Source organism: Manacus candei, unplaced genomic scaffold (genome assembly GCF_025592945.1).
Source record: "Manacus candei isolate 608988 ecotype Guabito, Panama unplaced genomic scaffold, ASM2559294v1 h1tg000150l, whole genome shotgun sequence".
Taxonomy (NCBI): domain Eukaryota; kingdom Metazoa; phylum Chordata; class Aves; order Passeriformes; family Pipridae; genus Manacus; species Manacus candei.
The window spans coordinates 1,104,449-1,127,487 of NW_026138198.1; the positions used below are offsets into that span (position 1 = coordinate 1,104,449).

The following is a 23,039-nucleotide window of genomic DNA, read 5'->3' on the forward strand; positions in this document are numbered from 1 at the left end:
CTCAAGCAGCAAGGACACAGTGAGGAATTTCAGCTGGGACAGTGAGGAATCCCAGCCAGGAGAGTGGAGAATCCCATCCTGGAGAGAGGAGCAGGGATCACATCTCACAGGGGGTCTGCAGGGGAAGAGAGGGAACCAAAAAATTAGATCTTTATAAAAGGGGAGGGAGAGGGCCCAGAAACAGTCTTCTGAAGAGATTCCTTCATTGGAGAGATGCCCCTGATCCCACTGTGAGGCTTTGGGAACAACCCCCAAATTGTGTAAGAAATGAGAAATCGGTGTTTGTGCTGAGGATGGGGGGGAGGGTCTCTTTCCTTGGCCTGGCTGCCTCCTCAGCTGGGAAAAGGGAATGTGTGCTGAGGGTGGGAAGGGAAGGAGGGAAAGGAAAAATAGGAGGGGAGGGAGAAGGGCAAGGGGTAAAGGGAAGAAGGGGGAAGGAGGGGAAGGGGAAAGAGAAGAGGGAAGGAGAAAGGGTAAGGAGGGGAAGGGGAAAGGAAAAGGAAAAAGGGGAAGGAGGAGGGAGGGGAAGAAGGAGAAGGGGTAGAGAAAAAGGGAAAGAGGAAGGGGGAAGGAGAAGGAGAAAGGTGGGAGAGGGAAGCAGGAAGGAAAACAGGAAAGGGAAAGGGGAAAGGAGAAGGAGAAAGGGAAAAGGTGGAAGGAGAAAAAGGAAAGGAAAAGGGGAAAAGGGAAGGGAGAAGGGAAAGAGGGAAGGAAGGGAAGGGGAAGGGGAAAAAGGTGAATAGGAAGGGGGGAATGAGAATGGAAAAGGGGAAAGGAAAAGGGGAAAAGAGAAGGGGGAAAGGGGAGGGGGAAAGGGGAAAAAAGGAGGAGGAAAGGGAGAAGGGAAAGAAGGAAAGGGAAGGGGGAAGGGAGAAGGAGAAGAGGGAAGGGGGAAAAGGAAAAGGGAAAGAGGGAGGAGGGAAAGGGAGAAGGAAAAGAGGGAAGGGGGAAAGGGAAAAGGGAAAGAGGGAGGGGGGAAGGGAGAAGGGAAAGAGGGAAGGAGGAGGAAAAGGGGAATGGGAAGGGAATGAAGGAGAAAGGGATGGAAGGTGAAGGTCAGGGAGAAGGGAGGGAAGGAGGAGAACGAGGATGGGAAGGAGGAGGAGGAACGAGGAAAGTAGGAGGGCCGGGGGCGGGTCGGGGGCGGTGCCGTGCGGGCCGTGAGCGCTGTATGGCTGCTGTGCCGGCGGCTCCTTCGCCGGGCGCGGTGGCGCGCGCCTGTAGTCCCAGCTACCGGGGAGGCTGAGCCCGACGGATCGCTTGAGCCCAGGAGTTCTGGGCTGCAGGGCGCTGTGCCGAGCGGGCGTCCAAGCTAAGGCCGCCATCAATATGGTGACCCGCGGGGAGCTGCGGGACACCAGGTTGACTAAGGAGGGGTGAACCGGCCCAGGTCGGAGACGGAGCAGGTCAAAGCTCCCGTGGCGGTCAGTAGCGGGATCGCGCCTGTGAACAGGCCCTGCAGCGTAGCCTGGGCAACACAGAGACACGCGGGCTCCCTTTTGCCCCACAGCCATCCCCAACACCCCACCCGACCCCGCACGGACCCCATTTTACCCCACACAAACAGCGCCTCCTCATGGGCCCGAGCGGCACCGCAGACACGGCGCTCGACGAAAAATTAACAGCACGCCGCGAATCTCCAAGCCCAGATCCTGCCCTTTTGCCGCCCGACACGGACACACGTGGGATCCTTTTGCCTGGGCAACACGCACCCACACACTCGGGATCCTTTTGCTGTCCCGACACGGACACCCGTGGGATCCCTTTTCCTGGGAAACACGCAGAGATCCCTTTGTGGCTTCCCCCCGCACTCGAGGGATCCTTCAGTGGCACCCGGGACCCCTTTTCTCACACAGGGGGGATCCTTCTGTCACACGCGGAGCCTTTTGCCGCCCCCGGGACCCTTTAGTCACACACGGTGGATCCTTTTATCACACACTGTGGACCCTTTTATCACACGGGGGACCCTTTCATCCCACACCGTGGATCCTTTTATCACACGGGACCCTTTCATCCCACACCGTGGATCCCTTTATCCCGCCCGGGCCCGCCGTTCCCCCCTCACGCCCCGCGCACTCAGCGCCTCCTGCCGGGCGCGCGCGGTAACCGCCCTGCCCGCCCGCGGCCGCGGAGCGACGGGAATTGGCACCGGGCGCGACCCGTAGCGCGCGTGCCCGGCGCAGGCGCGGGGCGGCCCCGGGAGCGCTGAGGGCCGGGAACTGTGTGCGGGATCGGGAACCGGGATCTCTGCGGGATCGGGAACCGGGATCTCTGCGGGATCGGGGTCTCGGCGGGTCTCGGCGGGTCTCGGCGGGCGGCGGCGCCATGAAGTCCCGCTTCAGCACCGTCGACATCCGCGCGGTGCTCGCCGAGCTGCGGCAGAGGTACCGCCACCCCCCGAGCGGGGCCCGGCCCGGGGGGTCCCGGCACTGATTCTGGTCCTGGCACTGGTTCTGGCTCTGGTGCTGCTTCTGGCACTGGTCCCGGGTCCGGGCCCTGCTCCTGCTCCTGGTTCCGGTCCTGGTCCTGGTCCTTCCGCTGCTTCTGGTCCTGGCTCTGGTCCCGGGTCCTGCTCCTGGTCCTGGCTCTGGTCCCGGGTCCTGCTCCTGCTCCTGGTTCTGGTCCTACTCTTGTTTCTGTCCCTGCCCCCGGTGCTGCTCCCTGGGGGCTGAGCCCCCCCATCGTGTGCTGCCTGCACAGCTCTGCCTGACCCCGCTGTGCTCCCCAGCCCTGCCCTGCCTGAGCTTACACCCCCCCTCACCTGCTCTGCCATCCCATTCCACCCCCTGCCGTGGGCAGGGACACCTCCCACTAGCCCAGGTTGCTCCAAGCCCCATCCAGCCTGGCCTTGGACTCTTCCAGGAATCCAGGGACAGCCACAGCTTCCCTGGGCAACCTGTGCCAGGGCCTCACCACCCTCACAGGGGAGAATTCCTTCCCAATATCCCATCTATCCCTGCCCTTTGGCAGCAGAAAGCCATTCCCTGTGTCCTGTCCCTCCATCCCTTCTCCCAAGTCCCTCTCCAGCTCTCCTGGAGCCCCTTTAGGCACTGGAAGGGGCTCTAAGGCCTCTCTGGAGCTTTCTCTTTTCCAGGCTGAACGATTCCCAGCCAGCTGGGAATCTGCTGCTCCTCACATCCCTGTGGAGCTCTGACACATTTCTGGTGTCCAGGACAGTCTGCACATCCAGCCCCACTCTGAACAAAGTGACTTGTTCAATTTTTTGTACTTCATCCATTAATAGCAGTTCCTTCATCTCCTAATTTTCTCCATCTCTTGATTGCTGTCTCTTAACAGCCATTTCTCCGTGGATTTTTGCTTCCAGCTCATTCCATTAATCACCCTTTGCTCCCTCTTTGGTGACTGCCTCATAATTTATCATAACTTGCCCTTCTTTGTATTTTAATTACCCCCGGGAATTTTTCAGCCACTCGTGTATCAGATTCCTCAAAGGATTCTGTGTTTTCCCTTTGGCAGCTTGCTGGGAATGAGGGTGAACAACGTTTATGATGTGGATAACAAGACGTATCTTATTCGCCTGCAAAAGTAAGGACTTGGAATTTCTTTGTTTAAAAGTTCTTTTAAAATGCTGTTACTGTATGTATAAAATGCAGTAATTCATGTGGCTTTTCTGACTAGTTTTCAGTGAAATTCTGCTGGTTTTTTGATAAAATGCAGTGATTTTTACTCCAAAAAGATCACTGGCAAATAGTGTATGGAGTGTGAAATGCTGCAGAAAAACACTCTGCCGACTGGTGGGTGGTGAGAGGTGGCTGCTCATGTGCCTTGGAATGGTAGAATATCCTCATCTGGGAGGGATCCACAAGGATTTTGGGGTCCAGCTGCTTTGTTGTGTCCCCAGGCCGGACTGCAAGGCCACTCTGCTGCTGGAATCTGGGATTCGCATCCACCTGACGGAGTTTGAGTGGCCCAAAAACATGATGCCATCCAGCTTTGCAATGAAGGTAAACTCACCTGCACTTCCTGATTTAGTGACGTGGCTGGATGTCAGGAAGGAATGTTCACGTTCTGTCCTTGGAGACAGGAAAATAGTGGAAGGATTTGCCCAGTGAATCCTGACCTGGTGGGTGACTGAAGACAAGGGAAGAGCAAACATGGACTTGGGATCATGTTGTTGTTATTAAGTGCCTAAAACAGTGAATACTTAAATTTATACAAAATTAGTACTAATCTGGATGTTTTCTGGGCCACTCAGACCTTTTGGAATTTTACTCCAGCAAATTCTTTGTCGTTCCAGTTGGATTGTCTGAATTTTTAAGCAGCACCCTGTGTTATAGATTCCTGCTGTTCAGTCTGCTGGACTTTGGGGGTTCAGCTCTTGCTCCAGGCTCCTGGGCTGGGTTCCTGCAGGTAGATCCACAGGGATACACCTGGGCACTGGCTCACATGGACCTACTTATCCTCTGGGCACCACCCCATGGAAGTGACTCAGCAAAGACTCTCTGGGGTGGCTTTCCACGGCTTTCCACATGGATGCAGGGATAATCCCAGTTCTCCTTGTAAAATAAACCCTTTGAATTTTCACTGCCTGCTCCCTTGGGCTAACCAAGGAGTCGGTTTTAATGGAAAAGATGTCTTAGTGTTAAAATTGGGAACAATTACATTATTTATAAGCATCAAGGTACCTTGCTAAGAACAGATATTTTTACCGTTAGGATGTTTTAATTGAATAAGAAGAGGTTGGTGTCACAGGAGGGCATTTCCAGGTGTTTGCAGCACCTCACAGACCTTCTTCCCATCCCTGGCAGTGCCGGAAGCACTTGAAGACCAGGAGACTGGTCAGTGTGACCCAGCTGGGGATCGACAGGATCGTGGACTTCCAGTTCGGAAGCGACGAAGCCGCTTATCACCTGATCGTGGAGCTGTACGACAGGGTGAGTGCAGAGCTCCAGGGGTGTCCCTCTCTGGAGCAGGGACCCAGTGTGGCTGTGCTGATGGTCCCTGTGCCCCCAGGGGAACGTTGTCCTCACGGACCACGAGTACATCATCCTGAACATCCTGAGGTTCCGCACGGACGAGGCGGACGACGTCAGGTTTGCCGTGCGGGAACGGTACCCCGTGGACAGTGCAAAAGCTGCTGTGCCCCTGCCAACCTTGGACAGGTAATTGCTTTTCCATGGTGTATTTGCTGGGATAAACCCCAGTTCCTTGGAGCCGTGAAAAGCTTCAGGTGTTTTTTTGTGGGTTAAGAGGGTTTTTAATTTCTTGTCTTAAGACTTAAAATGTTTTGTGGCTTCTAAGTAACACAGGGTGGGTTTAAAGCACATGATTCTTTGGAATTGCAGCTCTCCGTTTTCTTTCACAGGTTAACTGAGATAATATCAAATGCACCCAAAGGGGAACAACTGAAGAGGGTTCTTAACCCACTCCTTCGTAAGTAATTGGGCTTTATTAGGAAATGGAATGGGCTCAGTCAATACCCATTATGTTCAGATCATGCTGAAAATGTGAATAACTTACCATGGATTCACAGAATCCCAGAATGGTTTGGGTTGGAAAGGACCTTAAAGATCATCCAGTCCCACCCCCTGCCTTGGGCAGGGACACCTTCCACTAGCCCAGGTTGCTCCAAGCCCCATCCAGCCTGGCCTTGGACACTTCCAGGGATCCAGGGGCAGCCACAGCTTCTCTGGGCAACCTGTGCCAGGGCCTCCCCACCCTCACAGCTGGGAATTCCTTCCCAATATTCCATCTATCCCTGCCCTCTGGCAGTGAGAAGCCATTCCCTGTGTCCTGGTACTCCAGGCCCTTGTCCAAAGTCCCTCTCCAGCTCAAGCAGTCCTTTGTTTTTTTTGATGTTTTTCATGGCAATCTGCTTTTATATATGTTTGAAAAACAACAAAACTCCTAAGCCTTGGGAAACAGAGTAGATTTATTGACTCCAAGCTGTCTGCAGAGAGATGAGTCTGGCCATGATCCTGCAGTGATGAGGACCTGGCAGTACCTCTGTTAGAGCTAATTTACAGACCTAAGTGTTACTGATCCTGTCACTTAGGAAACCTTGGCCTCACATGGTGTCACTGATCTGATTATCCAGGCACAGCTGCTCCACTCTCTAAAATCTCCACAATTTTTCCCTTCAGTTACCATGGGAGTTTGGCTGTTTCCCACCCCCCTCCTCCTTGTCCACCCATGAAATCCAGCCACCCCTCCTGCCCTTCTCTGATTTTTGGCACTACTTGTGTCCAGCAGTTTCTCACATCCCATTCCCTGGGCTTAACCTCAGGCCAGTGCTGCTCTCTGGCCCTGCCAGTTTTTCCCAGGAGAGTCTCAATCCCAGCACTTTGAAATTTTAGAGACTGAGCAGGAGGCACCTTCATATTTCATAGTTTGGTGTTCCAAGCCTGTGATGATCCTTGTTGCTCTTCTCTGTGCCTTTTCTGCCTCTGCCTGTTGTGAAACATGGTAAGAGTGTTTATAACATTCACATGGGAAATGCTCCATGGCTTTATGCTGTGGCATGAATTCCCATGTTCTGTTTACTGTTCCTTTCCCAATTCCCCACACACAGCTTGACTCTTGTGTTCACTGACGTTGGATCCTGTGTTTCTGCAGGGCCAGCTGTTGCTGGGTCTTGCTCCCAGATAGAAATGATCATACATATAAGTGGGATGGTCTTTCCACATGGAGATTATTTTATATTGTTTTATTTTCTATTGTTTTGCAGTGAGTTCATGTGTTAGTTTTTTATCCAAGCTCTCGTTGTTGCTCCATCTCCTCCAGTTCTTCCCAGCTGGCTGTTGGGGCTTGGATGAGTTGTGTTCCATCACCAGGCTTTGCCCTTTGTCCCCCTTCCCAGGCCATTTGAGTACCTATGGAGGTCAGCCTTCCTCCCTCCCTCCCTCCCTCCAGGATGCATCCTGGCAGTTCACACCTCCTCCCTGTTCCCTGTCTTTCACCACATCCCAATCCAGGCAGGAGCTATCCTGTAATCCAGTGGCAGCTTGTTTTCTCCCAGAGCTTTGGGGTGAGCTTTCCTAAGTGCTTTCTAGAAGCCTAAGCAGACCTTATTTATCTGTGTGACCTCCCTTATCTTTGGGCCTTGAAGCTGTCTGGTTGGATTATGATGGAAAATCCAAATGTGCTGGTTCTTCTCTGTCCAGTGCAAAGCTCCCTGCTGGTTTTAGTCTGGAGCCCGACAAGAGTTGGTGGTTTTCTGTTCCATTTTTAAAATTCTCAGTGCATGAACCTTCTTGTGCCACTGCTGCTGAGGCAGGAGAGGAGTTTGGCATCTCCATCCTTGAGTTCTCTTAAACTCCCCTCTGAGTTGCTGCTCGTTTTGCTTGTTGGATCCATCACCTCTCCCAGTGACTGGATTTGAGGCCGATTTCCCTGCCTGCAGAGAAACATTCCAACCAGAGCTTCCCAGTGCCCTGCACTGTGGATGAAACTCCAGACATAAATTTAATTTTCATGCTCTTGTTTTCCTTTTGCCCCTTGGTTGCTTTCTGAACCTACTGGCCCTACCAGACTTCCTGCTTATGATATCTCTGGAAAAGGTTTTATTATTCATCCTGTCGTGTTTGTTTTTTTTTTTTTCTTCCAGATTTTCCAAAGATTCATTTTGTTTCTGTGTTTTAGAATTTGGTCTCCCATTTTCCACAAGGGACACAACTTCAGATAGCTTCTTGCTTGTAACAATTTCTCTTTTCCTGATGTTTAGTCCTGGCAACCATCCTTGGATTTTTCTGGACCGCTGTTTAATAAGTTCTGAACCTCCAAACCAGCAGCTTTAAATAGCCTGCAGCTTGTTTGCAGGCAGTTTCACAGCCTTAGATTGTTGAAACACTTCTTAAAATTAAATTTAAATACAAATTTCATTGGGAATGTTTACTATAGATGATCCTTCAATATTTTCTTTAACAGCTTATGGGGCCACTCTCATCGAGCATTGCCTTATAGAAGCTGGATTTTCTGGCTCTGTCAAAATAGATCAACACCTGGAAAATAAAGGTATGTAGGAAATAATATTTTAAAAGCTGGTGATTTTTATGTCTGTGTAGTATTTTTTCCCCAAAGAGGTGAGTAGTCCTTAAACCTGTAGTTCTGACTATTTGTTTTTTATATTTTTTATTATAAACCTTGTTTACATTAAAACTCTTGCATTGTGAGTGTATTGGAGATAAAACATCAGGTTTTATACATTATAAATGATTTTATAAGGAGATACCACCTCACTCATGAGGTGGAGTCTGTGTAAAAGGATGTTAGACAAGAATCCTATGTAGGAGAATCAGCATCAAAGTCTGTCTTTATAGTCTTTATTTAATCCCCCCAAGGCTGGGGATTTGATAAAGTAGCAGCTTTACATTTATTGGGAACTTGTGGATTTGGGTGGTAAAGTCAGAATAGATTTTCCTACAGCCTTGTTTTTCTTGTGTGCTTTATTTTTGCCATTTATCCAAAGGATTTTTTACTTCCTGTAGCATTATGGGGGCTGCAGTAAATCAACTTTGCAACAAATAAGCTCTCACAGCTTCTGGTTTATGCTTTGCCTCTGCAGATTTGCTTTTATAAAGTGCTGGCCTTTGTGTGGTCTTTTTTTCCCCCCCCTGAAACTTGAATAATTGTGCCTTAAAAGCACTCAAATAGATTTTTTTATTAAAAATTTCCCAGATGTAAAATGTGTGCTGAAACTCCTTTTTAAGATGAACAGTAATTGGGGTGAAGCATCAGGACTAAACCATTTCTGCTGTTTTATTTTTCTCTTTAGAAAATCTTGAGAGAGTGCTCTCAGCTCTAGAGAAAGCAGAAGAATACATGGCACTAACTGACAACTTCAGTGGAAAGGTGGGTCTGGATGGGTTATAAATTATTTTGGAATTGCAGAATTAAACTGGCAGGCAGGAATTGTCCTGGATCTGCTTGTTCCTGGTGTTACCAGGGTGGATTTTATTCTGTGAGCTCGGGCTCCAGGGGGTGATGTGGAATAAAAACTGTGCAGCAATGAAATAATTTACAAGCAGATGATATAAATCCTGTGAGAGTTACACTTGTGCTTTAGTAAATTCAGCACATTACATGTGCACTTGTGTGATAAAGCTGTAGGATTGTCCTGAGGGTTGTAAGGAGTTCACCTCTTTTTCCAGAAGAAGTTGGGGTCGGGATGAGCCACCGGTCAGGGATTTACTGAGTCACAAGGTCTCCCTGCTGGAATGCTTTGGTGTCTTGTGCTGATCAGAGGTTACACCTAAAACTTTAAAGATCCTTTTCAAATATAAATTATATCTGTGTATTTTTTTTTAGGGATATATTATCCAGAAAAGGGAGAAAAAGCCAAGTCTGGAACCAGATAAACCAGCAGAAGATATTTACACGTAAATATTTGAAGTATTTTCTCCTTTTTCTGCTAGTCTGCATAACAGAAATTAGTTTTTCAGGTGATAATATCAAATGTGTATTTTACAGATATGAGGAATTTCATCCTTTCTTGTTTTCTCAACATTCAAAATGTCCCTACTTGGAATTTGACTCATTCAATAAGGTACAGTGCTTTTGCTGATACTGTACTTAAGTGCTTTAATGGGCTGATGCTAAAAAGAGTAATTAAAATATAGTGCAGGGGTTGTTAATGGAAATGTAGACCTTGGAAGAGATGATTAATTTTATGGAGAAATACTTTCAGGGGGAAAAGGCCAACTCAAAGAGGGCCTTTAGGCTCCTGCTGAGCATTGTTGTCCTCATGAACTCAGATCCTGGAGCTGTGTGTGGAACCCCTGAGGAAGGTGGATGTTAACAGTCCTAGAATCCCAAATGTTTTGTTAGTGGAGAGTTGGATGCTGAGTTGTCTCTGGAGAGTTGTCACAGTCATCACATTTATACTTTTGCTGTTACTGCTTTGGAAGCTTCAGGCACCTGATTTATTATTTCCTTGAGCGTTGTCCTTCCTGGTCCTTGACCCATGAAATCATTAAATGCCTGTTATTCCTGACCTTGATCTTCAGAATTCCCATTTCCCATTCCTGCCCTGCCTCTTGGCTGAATTTCTGTCATCTCCTTCAGAGCACTGATCATGGAACCGTGGAATGGTTTGGGTTGGAAGGGACCTTAAATCCCATCCAGTCCAACCCTCTGTCATGGGCAGGGACACCTTCCACAGGGACACCTGTCCAGCACTTCCAGGGATCCAGGGGCAGCCACAGCTTCTCTGGACCACCTGTGCCAGGGTCTCCCCGCCCTCACAGCCAAGAATTTCTTTCCAATATCCCATCAAACCCTGCCCTGTGACAGTGTGAAGCTGTTCCCCCTTTGTCCTGTCATTCCAGGCCATTGTGAAAAGTCCCTCTGATGACCTAAACAGCCTAAAACCTCCCTCATCTTGTTTTTTTAGCACAGCTGGAACACCAGGAGCAGTTCTTAGGCATTTTTTCTGGGTGTTTGTGGTTTTTTAACTGACCCAGTGAAGCAGCAGGAATTCAGGGCAGACAAGTCTGTCGTTGCAACCATTTAGTCTGTATCAAAACAGCTTTTTTTTCATCATCTCTTAGCAAAGAAATGAGCCATAACTTGGCCATTTATTTACTTGTGCATAACCCCTGGTTTGCAGTGAGAGACATCCATGTCTTGCTGAACTCATGGGAAGGTCAATGGAGGAAGTTCCTGAACGTTGTTTTGGCCTCTGTTATCTCTTTTAGTGCTTTGCAGCCACTTCTCTTGAGGGAACCTCCTCTGCCTGCTTGTTGCTGGTCTAAGTCAGGACCACCTGGAGATTCTTAAACCTGTTTTTCTCTTGCAGGCAACTGATGAGTTCTACTCCAAGCTGGAGGGACAGAAGATTGATCTGAAGGCCTTGCAGCAGGTGTGTCCTCATCCAGGACTGGGACAGCTGGGATGGCTCCAGGGGCTTCAGAGGCTTCACTTGCTTCTTGCAGGGATTGGGTGGTATCATTTGTCTTTATATATTTTTTTTCCATCTTAATTTTGAAAGGAAAAACAAGCATTGAAGAAACTCGAAAATGTCCGTAGGGATCATGAGCACAGACTGGAAGCTCTTCAGCAAGCTCAGGTGAGACAGATTTTGATTTTCAGCTGAGAAGATGCGTTGTCATGAAATCCCAGGCTGGTGTGGGTTGGAAGGGACCTTAAAGTTCATGTCATTCCAATCCCCTGCCGTGGGCAGGGACACCTTCCACTAGGCCAGCTCCGAGCTCCATCCACCCTGGCCTTGGACACTTCCAGAGATATCTCTGCATTGCTCTGCTTGCAGGCATCAAGTTGGCCATTATCCCATGCAATCACTTAATCCTTGGATTTCATCAGGTGTTTAAGGAGAGACTGGATGTGGCACTGGGTGCCGTGGTCTGGTAGAGCAGGTGCTGTTGGGTCAAACGTCGGGCTCGATGTTCTCAGGGCTCTTTTCTGTGATTTTTTGTTCAGCTGTTGCTGAGTGTGTGTTTGGCTCCAATGGATATAACCTTTTCCTTTCCCTAAGGAAGCTGATAAGCTGAAAGGGGAGCTCATAGAGATGAACCTGGCCGTGGTGGACAGAGCCATCCAGGTGGTCCGGAGTGCCTTGGCCAACCAGATCGACTGGACCGAGATCGGGGCCATCGTTAAGGAAGCTCAGGCCCAGGGAGACCCCGTGGCCAGTGCAATCAAAGAGTTAAAGCTTCAGACAAATCACATCACCATGCTGCTGAGGTGACTACACTGACCAGTGTCTGTAAAAACCTCATCTGACTTTGTATCAGGATGTTAGAGAGGAAAAAAACCCACCAACATTTCTTTTTTATAGCAAGAACTTTCGGTCTGAAAAAGCTGGAAGGTGCAAAGTTAATTTATGAGTTTTTAGTTACCTCACAGAAATGTCATTGCATGGAACAAGCTTGTTTTGAGTCGGTTCCTTGGATTGGAAAAAACTGGCTCTTTGTTTCTGCTTTTGTTTTATTTTTTTCCCCCCAAATTTGGCTGACACCAGGACATAAACAGGCTGGCATGTGAGGCATCCCAGGGCCTCCCTGTGCCTGCACAGTGAAAAGGCTTTAAGAGCTCCTTAGGCCATTTGCAGGCTTCATGAGAGAATAAAATTAAGAGTACTTTGCCATAAGAATTAAAAAATAACTAGTTTTCTTAATCATAAGATTAATCATAGTTATGTGTTTTAGGAACCCATATGTGTTATCTGAAGAGGAAGAGGAGGAGGAAGATGCTGACGTAGAGAAAGAAGAAACAGAAGAACCAAAGGGAAAAAAGAAAAAGAATAAAAACAAACAGCTGAAGAAACCTCAGAAGAACAAACCCTCGTTGGTTGATGTTGATCTCAGTTTGTCTGCCTATGCCAATGCCAAAAAGTAAGATTTTCAGTAAATGTGTGCTTTGGTGATAGAAATTTCCCTGTGTTTGCAGTTGTTGGTGATAATATTGGAGGAGGGAGGGCTTTGGGATATCTTGTTAAAAATTGAAATGAGCAGCTTGTCTTGAGCTCTGGGAGCTGCATTTTCTTGGACCAGACCCACTGGTGCAAAGTCTCTACCTGTCACATTAGTTTAATTTTGAGTCCAATCATGCACAGTGACACATGGAACAAAATGCAGGGGATAAGCACATCCTAAAAATGAGTGAATGTTCTGGGATTTCAGGGACAAACACACTTGTGTTTCACAGGTACTACGATCACAAAAGACACGCAGCCAAGAAAACTCAGAAGACAGTGGAAGCTGCAGAAAAGGTATTTTTGTTCTTGGTTTTTAGAAGATATTTAAAAGCAAAATCCCTGTCATTGGTAACTGGGAAGTCCTGGTCTGGTCTAAGTAGCCATAATGAGACATGAAAGGGAAAAACAACCAAGCAAGGCTGTTTTATTCTTGACATTTTAAGCTCAGCAGAGGATTGCAGATCCCTGATGTATCCTCTCTTTCCACCAGCAGCATTGGGAGTGCTCAAAGCAGGTGGGGATATTGAGAGACCAGGATTTAGGGAGGCAGGAGTGGAAAATCAGTGCAAATCCTTACAATCAAAGAGCTGATAATTTCAGGGAGCAGCTATCCAGGGTGGAAGTTCAAGGGCAGCTGTCCCACATGTGCATGCAGGAGATGCACAGCAGAGTGTGGAACCTGCACTGATAAAGTTCAGAGCCATTTCCCACTGTTCAGCCAGCAATTTTGTGATTCCTTCTGGATTGTGATCCTGCTTTTTGTCCATACAGGCATTTAAATCAGCTGAGAAGAAGACAAAGCAGACACTGAGGGAAGTTCAGACAGTCACCACCATCCAGAAAGCCAGGAAGGTCTATTGGCAAGTACAGCTCCATTGTCCTTCTCTCATGTCCTGTGTCAGGCTGAGTTTCCACTGGCTTAGAAGTGGAGCTAATTAGGATTTCTAAGCACTACACTTGGTGTTGAGTCTCCTTGCAGCTGCTTCTTAAAATCATAGAATCCCAGAATGATTTTCAGGCATAGTAGCCAAGAGAAGCTGTGGCTGCCCCATCCCTGCAAATGTTCAAGGCCAAGTGGATGAGGCTTGGAGCAACCTGGTCTAGTGGAAGGTGTCCCTGCCCATGGCAGGGGGTTGGAACAAGGTGGTTTTTAAGGTCCCTTCCAACCCAAACCATTCTGTGATTCTGTAATTTAAAAAAAACCCAAACAAATGAAACCAAACCTCAAAGCTTTTAATCATCTAATAACTGAACCATTAAAATAAAAATAAGTAGGAGGACTTTGTGGTGATTGTACTTCTTGTTTCATCTCAAAATATCATTGGCAGTGGTGCTGTATTTGTCCCATGCCTTGTTTTTATGCCCCAGGCATACGGATGGACGTGCAACTATTTGCAGTGTCATAGATTGTAGATGCTGAGATGGTTATTCTCAGTTTGTTACAAAAACCCACCTGTGCAGTGTCCTATGAGTTCCAGGAGTTTCTCACACAGTGGACTTGCTGTGGTTTGGCAGGTTTGAGAAGTTCCTGTGGTTCATTAGCTCTGAGAATTACCTGGTTATTGCTGGGAGGGATCAGCAGCAGAACGAGCTGATTGTGAAGCGGTACCTTAAACCAGGTGAGTCCAGTGAAGTGGAGGGGGGGGGTTTGCCTCTTGTTTTCCAGTTTTGTAGATGTCCAGGACTGACATGGGAAGGTCTGTCTGCTTTGTCCTTAAGTTGGGTCTTGGATCAAAGGGGATGGATCAAAGTCTTGGATCACTTTGGTGATGGGAGTCCCTCTGGCACCGTGGGCACGAGTGGGTTGGATGGGCCCACTCAGGAGCAAAGGAGCTGATTCTCCCTGGGACAGCTGATGGACTAAAAGGCTTTTATGTCCTCTTCCCATCCTGCTGCTTGGAGCCAAAGCAGCTGTTTCCAGCTGGAAACTTCCCCTTGGCTCAGGGATCTGTGTGTGGCTGATTGGAGTCCCCTCTCTTCCAGGGGACATCTACGTGCACGCGGATCTCCACGGAGCCACGAGCTGCGTCATCAAGAACCCCTCAGGTACCTGGCTGGGGCTGCTGTGGGATCCTGGAAAGCTCACACGCTGGATTAGGGCACATATGGAAGGTTTAGGGTTTAATCTGCTGTGCCTGTGTCATGGTGTGCTGTGTGTTCCCTTGCAGGGGAGCCCATCCCACCCCGGACCCTGACAGAGGCTGGAACGATGGCCCTGTGCTACAGTGCAGCCTGGGACGCCAGGGTGGTCACCAGTGCCTGGTGGGTCTCCCACAACCAGGTAAGGACATGACCTTTCCAGGCAGAACATCTGAGGGAAAGGGTTTTGACTGCAGACAAAGCGTCTCTGACTGAGACTGGGAGCTGATGGATGTGGTCAAATTTGGTGTAACTCAGGTGTAGGAGTGTAGAGATTGCTCTGATGTTTTGGTGTTTTTATTTCCTGAATAACCCAGTTGCTCACCCAGGACTTCTAAAATACAGTGCTGGTAAGTGTGTGATTAGAATGAAACATCCCTTAGGAAAATTCACTGCAAAAGAGGGATACGGAGTCCAGAGAGCTGTTCCCAGGAGTTACTTTGGTGGTGTTGTCATTACATGATGCTGCCCTTCTGTCACATGTATTTTTTATAGGATATCATGATTTTTTTTTAGGTTTCTAAAACTGCACCCACAGGAGAATATCTCACTACTGGGAGCTTCATGATCCGAGGTGAGACACAAGGGAACAGTGGGAATTTGGCATTTTCTCTGAAGGTGCTGGGCTGTCCTGCAGTGGCAGCCACCCCCTCCCTCTGAACAGCCAACAGATCCTGCTCTTCTCCCCCAAAATCCGTTGGGGAATGGTTTAGACCGACTATCAGGCAGTTGCAGCAGCATTTCTAGCCAAATCCTGGGCAGAAGTTCATTGGCTCAGCTGCTTTTGAGTTCTCCTGTTCTCATCTGAGAGATAAAATAAGCCCCAGTGTAATTTTTTGGTAGCCTAAAGCCTCTAATAAAAATGAATTTTGGAAGTACATCCTGTAACATGGCTGTTAAACCTCCTCATGAGACTCTGCCTTTGTTTTTCAGGGAAAAAGAATTTCCTTCCACCTTCCTATCTGATGATGGGCTTCAGCTTCTTGTTTAAGGTACAGCTTTTCCTGTGCAGCTCCTCCTGGCTTTTTTAATTTGCTTTGAGCTGTAGGAGGCTTATTTTCTGAGTCTTGCTTATCAGTATATTCCCAATTACTTCTTTTCCCACTGGGACAAATCCCATAAAACGCTTCTAGCTGATAATGACTCTACTTTCATTTCCATCTTTCCCCACTGTGCACTGTCTGCATGCAAAACAGACTTGAGCATTCCTGCCTCTGACAGGTTGTTATCCCAGCTGGAGCATGGGATGTTCAGGGAATCTGGAGAGTGTGGATGTTCAGGGAAGGTGGATGTGCAGCTGTGTGTGTTACCCTGACTTTTGAGGTTGTCACGCTTGAGTTTAAATGTGCTAGACTAGTTTTCTTGCCTTTTGATGGCAAAAAGTGTTAAAAAGGAAAGGAAAAGCCAAATGAGGTGTTCTGTGAACAGACCAGTGAACTGAGGCTGGTCCTGACACAAAGGTGCCTCTGGTTTTAGGTGGATGAAAGCTGTGTCTGGAGACACCGGGAAGAGAGGAAGATCAAAGTCCAGGATGAGGATCTGGAAACGGTGTCCAGCAGTGCCAGTGAGCTGGTGGCTGAAGAAGTGGAGCTGTTAGGTACAGTGGGACTGGGTGCTGCGTGTGCTGCTGGCAGACAGGGCTGTCTGGGGCCTGTGGGATCCCTGTGGGATTCTGGATCACTGACAGGACAAGGGGGGATGGTTTCAAGCTGCCAGAGGGCAGGGTTAGGTGGGATATTGGGAAGGAATTCCTGGCTGGGAGGGTGGGGAGGCCCTGGCACAGGTTACCCAGAGAAGCTGTGGCTGCCCCTGGATCCCTGGAAGTGTCCAAGGCCAGGTTGGACAGGGCTTGGAGCAACCTGGTCTAGTGGAAGGTGTCCTGGTCCATGGCAGGGGTTGGAATGAGCTGGTCTTTAAGGTCCCTTCCAACCCAAACCATCCTGGGATTCTGGGATTCCATAATTCTGTGATTCTGTGATGGATCAGTCTGGTGTTTCTGACTGTGTTGTCCTGCCCTCTGTGCCCCAGAAGGAGGAGACAGCAGCAGTGAAGAGGAAAAAGCCGAGTGTGAGGAAGCTCCAGAGAACGTGGAGGCAGCTCCAGAGGATGTGGAAGCTCCAGAGGATGTGGAAGCAGCTCCAGAGGATGTGGAAGCCCCTCCTGAGAGTAACCGTGATGAGGGCGTTGCTGACCTGGAGCAGGGAGGAGGAAACACACCTCCTGCTCCAGAGGGGGACTCTGAGGAGGAGGAGGAGGATGGAGAATCCGAAGATGAAGTGGAACCTCCGGAGCCAAAGGGAGGAGGGAAGGAGGAGGAGGTGAATTACCCAGACACGACAATCGACCTGTCACACCTCCAGTCTCAGAGGTGAGTGAAGCAGCAGCAATGGGGGCACCCCTGAGGGTCTCCTAAAACACTACCAGGACAGGGACTGGGATGAGTTGCCATGCCTACTTTCCATGGTCAGCAAGGCAGTGCTGTGGGAATCCTGCCCCATTTTCATTGCAGGGCTGCTCAGAGCTGAGAAACTGAGCCCTGAGCTATTTCTGCTCTGCCAGGCTGGTGCAGAGCTCCTGCTCTGCATGGGGCTGTGAGATGAGCTCAGCTCCCTGTCGTCCCTGGAAGAGACATTCCTTAGGGGGGGCAAGGAGATGGGATGGAGTGGGTGGGAATGGACAGCTCTGCAGGGAACACCACTGCTGAGGGGGCCGTGTGCTTGGGAAGCTGCACATCAGGGGTTCCTTTGGTGCCCAGACATTGTTGCTCGTGTGTGTAAGAGGAGCTGGCAGAGATCTAAGACTTGTTTTGGAAACTAAATCCCAGTATTCCCGCCTTTCCCATTCACCAAAGCTGGGATTTTCAAGAATTGGAAAGCTGGAAGTGTCTGGACCGTGGTTGTTGTGTCTGTGGCTGAGCTGCTCCACGTGTGTTGATGCTCCATTTCCATCTGCCCACAGATCCCTGCAGAAAAACCTTCCCAGAGAGGAAGAGCCCAGCTTGGTAAGGTCCCAACTCCAGTGTTTGGCACAGAGCAGTGGGAGCTGCTGCTGGGCAGGGTGTGCTCTAACTGCCTTTCACTTCCCAGAGTGACAGCAAGGCCCAGGGGCGAAGGCACCTCTCTGCCAAGGAGAGGAGGTGAGAGCCACTTCGTGTTTCATGGAATCACAGAATCCCAGAAGGGTTTGTGTTGGAAGGGACTTTAAAGCTTATCCAGTTCCACCCCCTGCCATGGGCAGGGACACCTTCCACTAGCCCAGGCTGCTCCAAGCCCCATCCAGCCTGGCCTTGGACACTTCCAGGGATCCAGGGGCAACCACAGCTTCTCTGGGCAAACGCCTCCTCCCCATTCCCTCCCCAGGACCTAGGCACAGGGCATGTCTTGCACCTCCCAGTCTGGGCTGATCCATAGATCCATACCCATTGTCCATCCTGCAGTTCCAGTGTGGGCTCCTACTCCTGTCCTTTGGGAATGCTGGTTGTGAACAGTTCCTTGTGTACTCGTGGGCTGGAGAGGTTTTCCTGAGGAGGGGTTGTTTCCACAGATCGTGCCTCAGGTTCCTCCGGAGCTCCATGGCAAGGGATCAGGGTGGGAATGCTGCCAGGAGAGCAGCAGCCTCTCTTGTCACAACCAGGGGCAGTGTGTCCTGATTGTTTTCCTTAGAGAAATGAAGAAAAAGAAGCAGCAGAACAACTCTGAGAACTCGGAGCTGCCTGAGGAGAAGCAGAAGGAGACGGAGACACAGCCTCCCCCTGCTCCCAACAGCAGCAAGGGTGTTCCAGCCCCTCAGCCCATCAAGCGGGGCCAGAAGGTGGGCAGGGATCAGGGGCTCCCCCGGGTTGAGCTGTTGGCATGTGAAGTGTGAACAGAAATCCCAGATTTCCCAGACATCCATGGCTGCCTCGTGGTCTTAGGCTCATGGTGGTGCTTTAAGTGGGCTTGGGGTGATTTTGCTGGTCTGTGAGCACGGAGCTCACTGGAACCAGTCTCTTGGTTACTGACGAACTGCACTGAAAGGTTTGGGGTACTGGGAAGGGGGGTGCATGTGGGATCAGCACCCAGGTGTTTGTGGATGCAAAACTCTGCCAAAGTCACCGTTTGTGAAGCTGTTGGTGTTTCCTTCTGCAGAGCAAAATGAAGAAGATGAAGGAGAAGTACAGGGACCAGGACGAGGAGGACCGGGAGCTCATCATGAAGCTGCTGGGGGTGAGGGAGGGGGGTCCTGCCTTCCCTGGGGCTGTAGGAGCTCCTTCAGCAGCTCTGACCACCTGCGTGCCCACAGTCTGCAGGCTCCAACAAGGAGGACAAAGGGAAAAAAGGGAAGAAGGGGAAGACAAAAGAAGAGGCAGCAAAGAAGCCACAGCAGAAACCCAAAGCCCCGCGTCGTGGAGCAGGAGGGGGCAAGGACACCCTCCCAGCAGGAATCCTGCTCCACGAGGCACAGGACCCAGCCCTGGAGGAGCAGGATGAGAAGGTGAGGAGCAGGATGGCAGGGTGAGGATTTTGAGGGGAAGGTGAGGAGCAGGAGGGGAAGGTGAAGAGCAGGGTAAGAAGGTGAGGAGCACTCGCCTCTCCTCACCTGTCCATATGTCTGTCCCTTGCTCTGGCTCTCCTGGCATCGTGAAGGAGCTGAGCTGCTCCTTGTGGGTTTTGGGAACTCTGGAGAGCTCTGTGCCAAATGGCACAGCTCAGGGAGCCCGTTGGTTTCCCAAAGCCCTGCAGCAATCCCTGTGCACGTCCTGTTCCCTGCACAGCCACAACTGGGGCTCGGAGGAGTCCCAGGATCCAGGGCAGTCAACACCTCCCACTCAGCTGAGCTGTACCTGAGCTCCCAGCTCTGCTGGGGGGAGTTGGTATCTCTGGGCTCATCTCTCCCTCCCAGCCTGGCGTGTGCCAGGCAAACCGGAGAAACACTCCACCCCCCACCCACGTCAAAATGGTCTTACCTTTGCTTTGCAAGGAGTCCAGCTCTGCTGGCAGGGAGAATGTGGCTTTCTGGGTACTGCTGATAAAGCATTGATTGTCCCCGGGGGCAGGGGAGGGAGGAGCAGCTGTGTGCTCCCTCCAGCTCTGACTGTCCTTTGTTTGTGTGCAGGAGGAGCAGGACCAGGATCAGCCGGGAGTGGAGGTAAATGTTTGTCTGCAGCTCCATAAGTGTGGAGGCCAGGGCTGTATTCCCATGGGAACCCTCCAGGAGCCCCCCCTGGGCTGTTTGAACCCAGCTTAATTGTATTTTTTAAAAGTAACCTCCTTTTCTTCCTGCCCTGCTCATCTCCACAGCCTCCATTAAACCAGAGCTGGCTCCATGGCTGTTTGTCCCTTGTTTTTGCCTCTGGAGGTGCTGGTACCCCCAGGAGAGGTGGCTCTGGGCTGGAGGATGACACAGTGTGCAGGGCAGGTGGTTCTTTAGTTTAGAAGTTTCTTTACCTATAAAATTGCTTCCAACTTTTCTGTAATGACAGGTTGTGGGTGTTGCCCAAGACTGGGAATAAGTGAATTCCTTTAAATTCTTTCATGAAGGAGGATAATGGTGTCTGTCAGGGGGGGAGCTGATGGTGACCCCGTGAAGATGTAACAACATTTGGGGGTCCCAAAACTAAGATCCATCCAATGATGTGATTTCAGTAATCAAAGAGGGTCAGTCATGAATTGTGGCTTGGTGGTTTGATGCAAGTGAAGTGAGTGATCCTGTGATCACTCAGTCATGGAATCACAGAATGGTTTGGTTTGGTTTGGGAGGGGCCTCAAAGACCACCTGGTTCCAATGCCTGCCATGGGAGGGACTCTTCAGTCCCCAGTAAGCTCAGCAGGGAGGGGCTGGAGGGCACAGCCTGGTCCCAGTGAAGCTCTTTGCCCCTCAGGACGGTGAGGCCCTGCTGGACTCCCTGACTGGGCAGCCCCATCCTGAGGACATCCTGCTCTTTGCTGTCCCCATCTGTGCTCCCTACACAGCCATGACCAACTACAAGTGAGTGGCAGCACTTTTTTGGGGTAGGGTTTGGTGACAGCCTGTGTTTTACTCAGAGAAACCTTTTCTTTGGGCAGGTATAAAGTCAAGCTCACTCCGGGCACCCAAAAGAAGGGCAAAGGTAAGGTCTGAAAGCCCTGAATCCTTTTCCCTGCTCTGCCTGGTGAAGCCAGTGTGGTTTTCCAAGCTGTTTCACTCTTCCCTGTGTTTTTACAGCTGCCAAGATCGCCTTGCACAATTTTATGCAGTCCAAAGAAGCCAGTGCAAGAGAGAAAGACCTGTTCCGCAGCGTGAAGGTGACTCCTTCTTCTGCAGAATTTCTCTTGTGCAAATGTAACAGCAGCAGCAAAATGTCCACTTTGGGGGGAAATGCTGCAAAACTGAGTGTGCTGTTGGTTGTTTTGGGGTTTTTTTACCACTGTTGGGGAAGGTCAGAGAGTCCTGGGATGGTTTGGGTTGGAAGGAATGTTAAAGCCCATCCAGTTCCACCCCCTGCCATGGGCAGGGACACCTTCCACTAGACCAGGTTGCTCCAAACCTCATCCAGTCTGGCCTTGGACACCTCCAGGGGTGGAAATCCACAGCTTCTCTGGGCACCCTGTGCTGCTTAGGCTGGGAAGAGCCTTTAGAAATTGAGCCTCAGTGGTATCACTGGGCCTTGGGTTTCTGTTTTGTGTCACTCCTGATCTAAAATAACTTATCTGGCAAAAGCAGCATCTTCCAAGAAATCCTCTAGTTTTGGGAGGGGGGGAATTCCTGTGGCAGGGGCAGGTGCTTGCCCTGGGAGTTCAGGTTGGAGGTGTGTCCTGTGCCCCTCACTGTGGGAAACGTGTCATCCCTGTGCTCAGGGCTCAGGAAGGTGCCTGTAAATGCTTTTCTGCCATGTCCCATTTCTCCTCTTCACTGTTTTCTAGGACACCGATTTGTCAAGGAATATTCCTGGTAAGGTGAAAGTGTCTGCACCTCATCTCCTGAACAGGAAGAAGAAGTGATTCCATGCTGGGGGTTCTCACCCCCAAACTGGTGCAGTCAGGACCAGCACCTGGAGCTGGGACAGACGGACACAGACCCACAACTGGTGTTACTGGGACTGAATTGCTTCCACAGGGCAGGGCAGCAAGGGCCAGGTCCTGCAGCGTGGTTTAGATGGACTCTGATACCAATAGCATACAAACATGGAAGTAAATTGCTGGCATTTGGTCAGGAATGTCCTCCCAAGCCGTTGGTTCTCTCGTTCCTCACCCCTGGGCAAAGGTGCCGGGATCTGGGGCAGCAGAACTCCGTGGTGTTCAGCTCCTTCCTGCCCCAGGCCTCTGGCAGGGGCTGGAGTTTCCAGGAGGGCAGTTTCAGTGCAAAATGCTTCCTTTGGGAAGGCAGAATTTTATTTCCCCCCAGACATTCCCTTGGCTCTGGAGAGAGGGAAGGTGCAGGCCCAGATCCCACCGTCTGCTCCCAGCCCCGCTGTGCAGAACTTACCCTGGGGAGGGGAGGAGGAGCAGGGGCTGGGAGTCAGGATAAACCCCATGGGATCCATCAGGAATTACAGCACAGGGATTGTTCTAGAAGTCCAAGTTTTTAATTGTTTTATTTGAAGGCAGCTTAAAACATGATTCCCCCCTTCCCCATGACAGCATGCCCCGTTCTTGTCCCCCGTGTCCCCTCGGAGCTGGGGCAGCCAAGACAGCCCTGATTCCAGAAAGAACCCTCTAACACTCCTTTCTGAGTACTAGAAAGAAAAGCATTCTTTATTTCCAGCACTCTGGGTGTGTAGGAATCCTTTCCACAGTAGCACACCAAGTTACAGAGGTGCTGTAGTTTTATACTATAACATCTAACGTGACTTCACCTGTTACACCCACTTCCCAAACCATCCCTCCCACAGCACCGTCCTCACCATGCCTCTGACACCCCTCCTGGGTCCAAAAAACACCTCTATCTTCCTCATCCTCCTCTTGTCCCTTTCCTGGCCTTGGGCCTTTGGGACAACACCAGCCTTCTGGAATGGCTTCAGGCTCCTTTGACTGGCTTTGCAGGTTGTTGTATCTCTTTCTCAGGGCATTTTTACAGGGAGAGGAGCCTTCTTATCTCATTAGAAATTCCTGTCTGTTGAAACTCTTCACAAAGCATCTTAGAAAACTGCTACAAAGGCATCATTTCTGTATTAGTAAGCTATATAATAGAGGTTTCAGGCTACATTTCCCCCCTTCAGAGACTGAAAAGGATTCCATCCTGTTAAGTCTGTGCTGCTTACATGTAATGTCGAACCCTAAGGACTAACAATAACTACAACATTGAATCATACAGCAGGTTAACCTGCAGACACAACTGATGAGTACAGTTATTATGAACAGCTGTTTTATCCTGGTCCAGTTTGGTAGCCACAAAGTAAGTTTGGGGCAGGTATTTTCAAAACCCTAAAGAGGACTGTATGACTTTTATGATATGAAGTGACTGAGTGCTAGTTACAAACTTACAGGTACATGCTCACTGATGTAGCAGTGGCTGCTACACCCAGGCCACTCTTGACTAACACTGCCCC

At 49.9% G+C, this 23,039-nt stretch overlaps 1 protein-coding gene across 3 annotated transcripts; it reads left to right on the forward strand.

Annotated features, from left to right (window-relative positions):
* Window positions 1–1,197: 1,197 nt before the first annotated feature.
* Window positions 1,198–21,928, forward strand: NEMF (nuclear export mediator factor). 3 transcript variants are annotated; one of them, XM_051772099.1, is made up of 33 exons: window positions 1,198–1,701; window positions 3,478–3,546; window positions 3,863–3,965; window positions 4,770–4,895; window positions 4,975–5,123; window positions 5,327–5,394; window positions 7,888–7,974; window positions 8,735–8,811; window positions 9,268–9,338; window positions 9,430–9,505; window positions 10,757–10,819; window positions 10,949–11,026; window positions 11,453–11,661; window positions 12,126–12,311; window positions 12,625–12,688; window positions 13,166–13,254; window positions 13,910–14,013; window positions 14,378–14,440; window positions 14,563–14,675; window positions 15,050–15,107; window positions 15,467–15,525; window positions 16,010–16,130; window positions 16,565–16,901; window positions 17,492–17,534; window positions 17,620–17,669; window positions 18,196–18,343; window positions 18,661–18,738; window positions 18,815–19,006; window positions 19,628–19,660; window positions 20,394–20,500; window positions 20,578–20,621; window positions 20,717–20,796; window positions 21,415–21,928. In XM_051772099.1, the coding sequence occupies exons 1-33, from the start codon at window positions 1,577–1,579 to the stop codon at window positions 21,490–21,492; spliced, it is 3,348 nt and encodes a 1,115-aa protein (XP_051628059.1). In that variant the 5' UTR covers window positions 1,198–1,576; the 3' UTR covers window positions 21,493–21,928. The 3 variants fall into 3 exon arrangements, with proteins under 3 accessions (XP_051628059.1, XP_051628058.1, XP_051628060.1); XM_051772098.1 differs by having other exon boundaries at window positions 16,562–16,901; window positions 21,415–21,927; XM_051772100.1 differs by lacking the exon at window positions 1,198–1,701 and adding an exon at window positions 2,193–2,384 and having other exon boundaries at window positions 16,562–16,901; window positions 21,415–21,926.
* The last annotated feature ends 1,111 nt before the right edge of the window (window positions 21,929–23,039 follow it).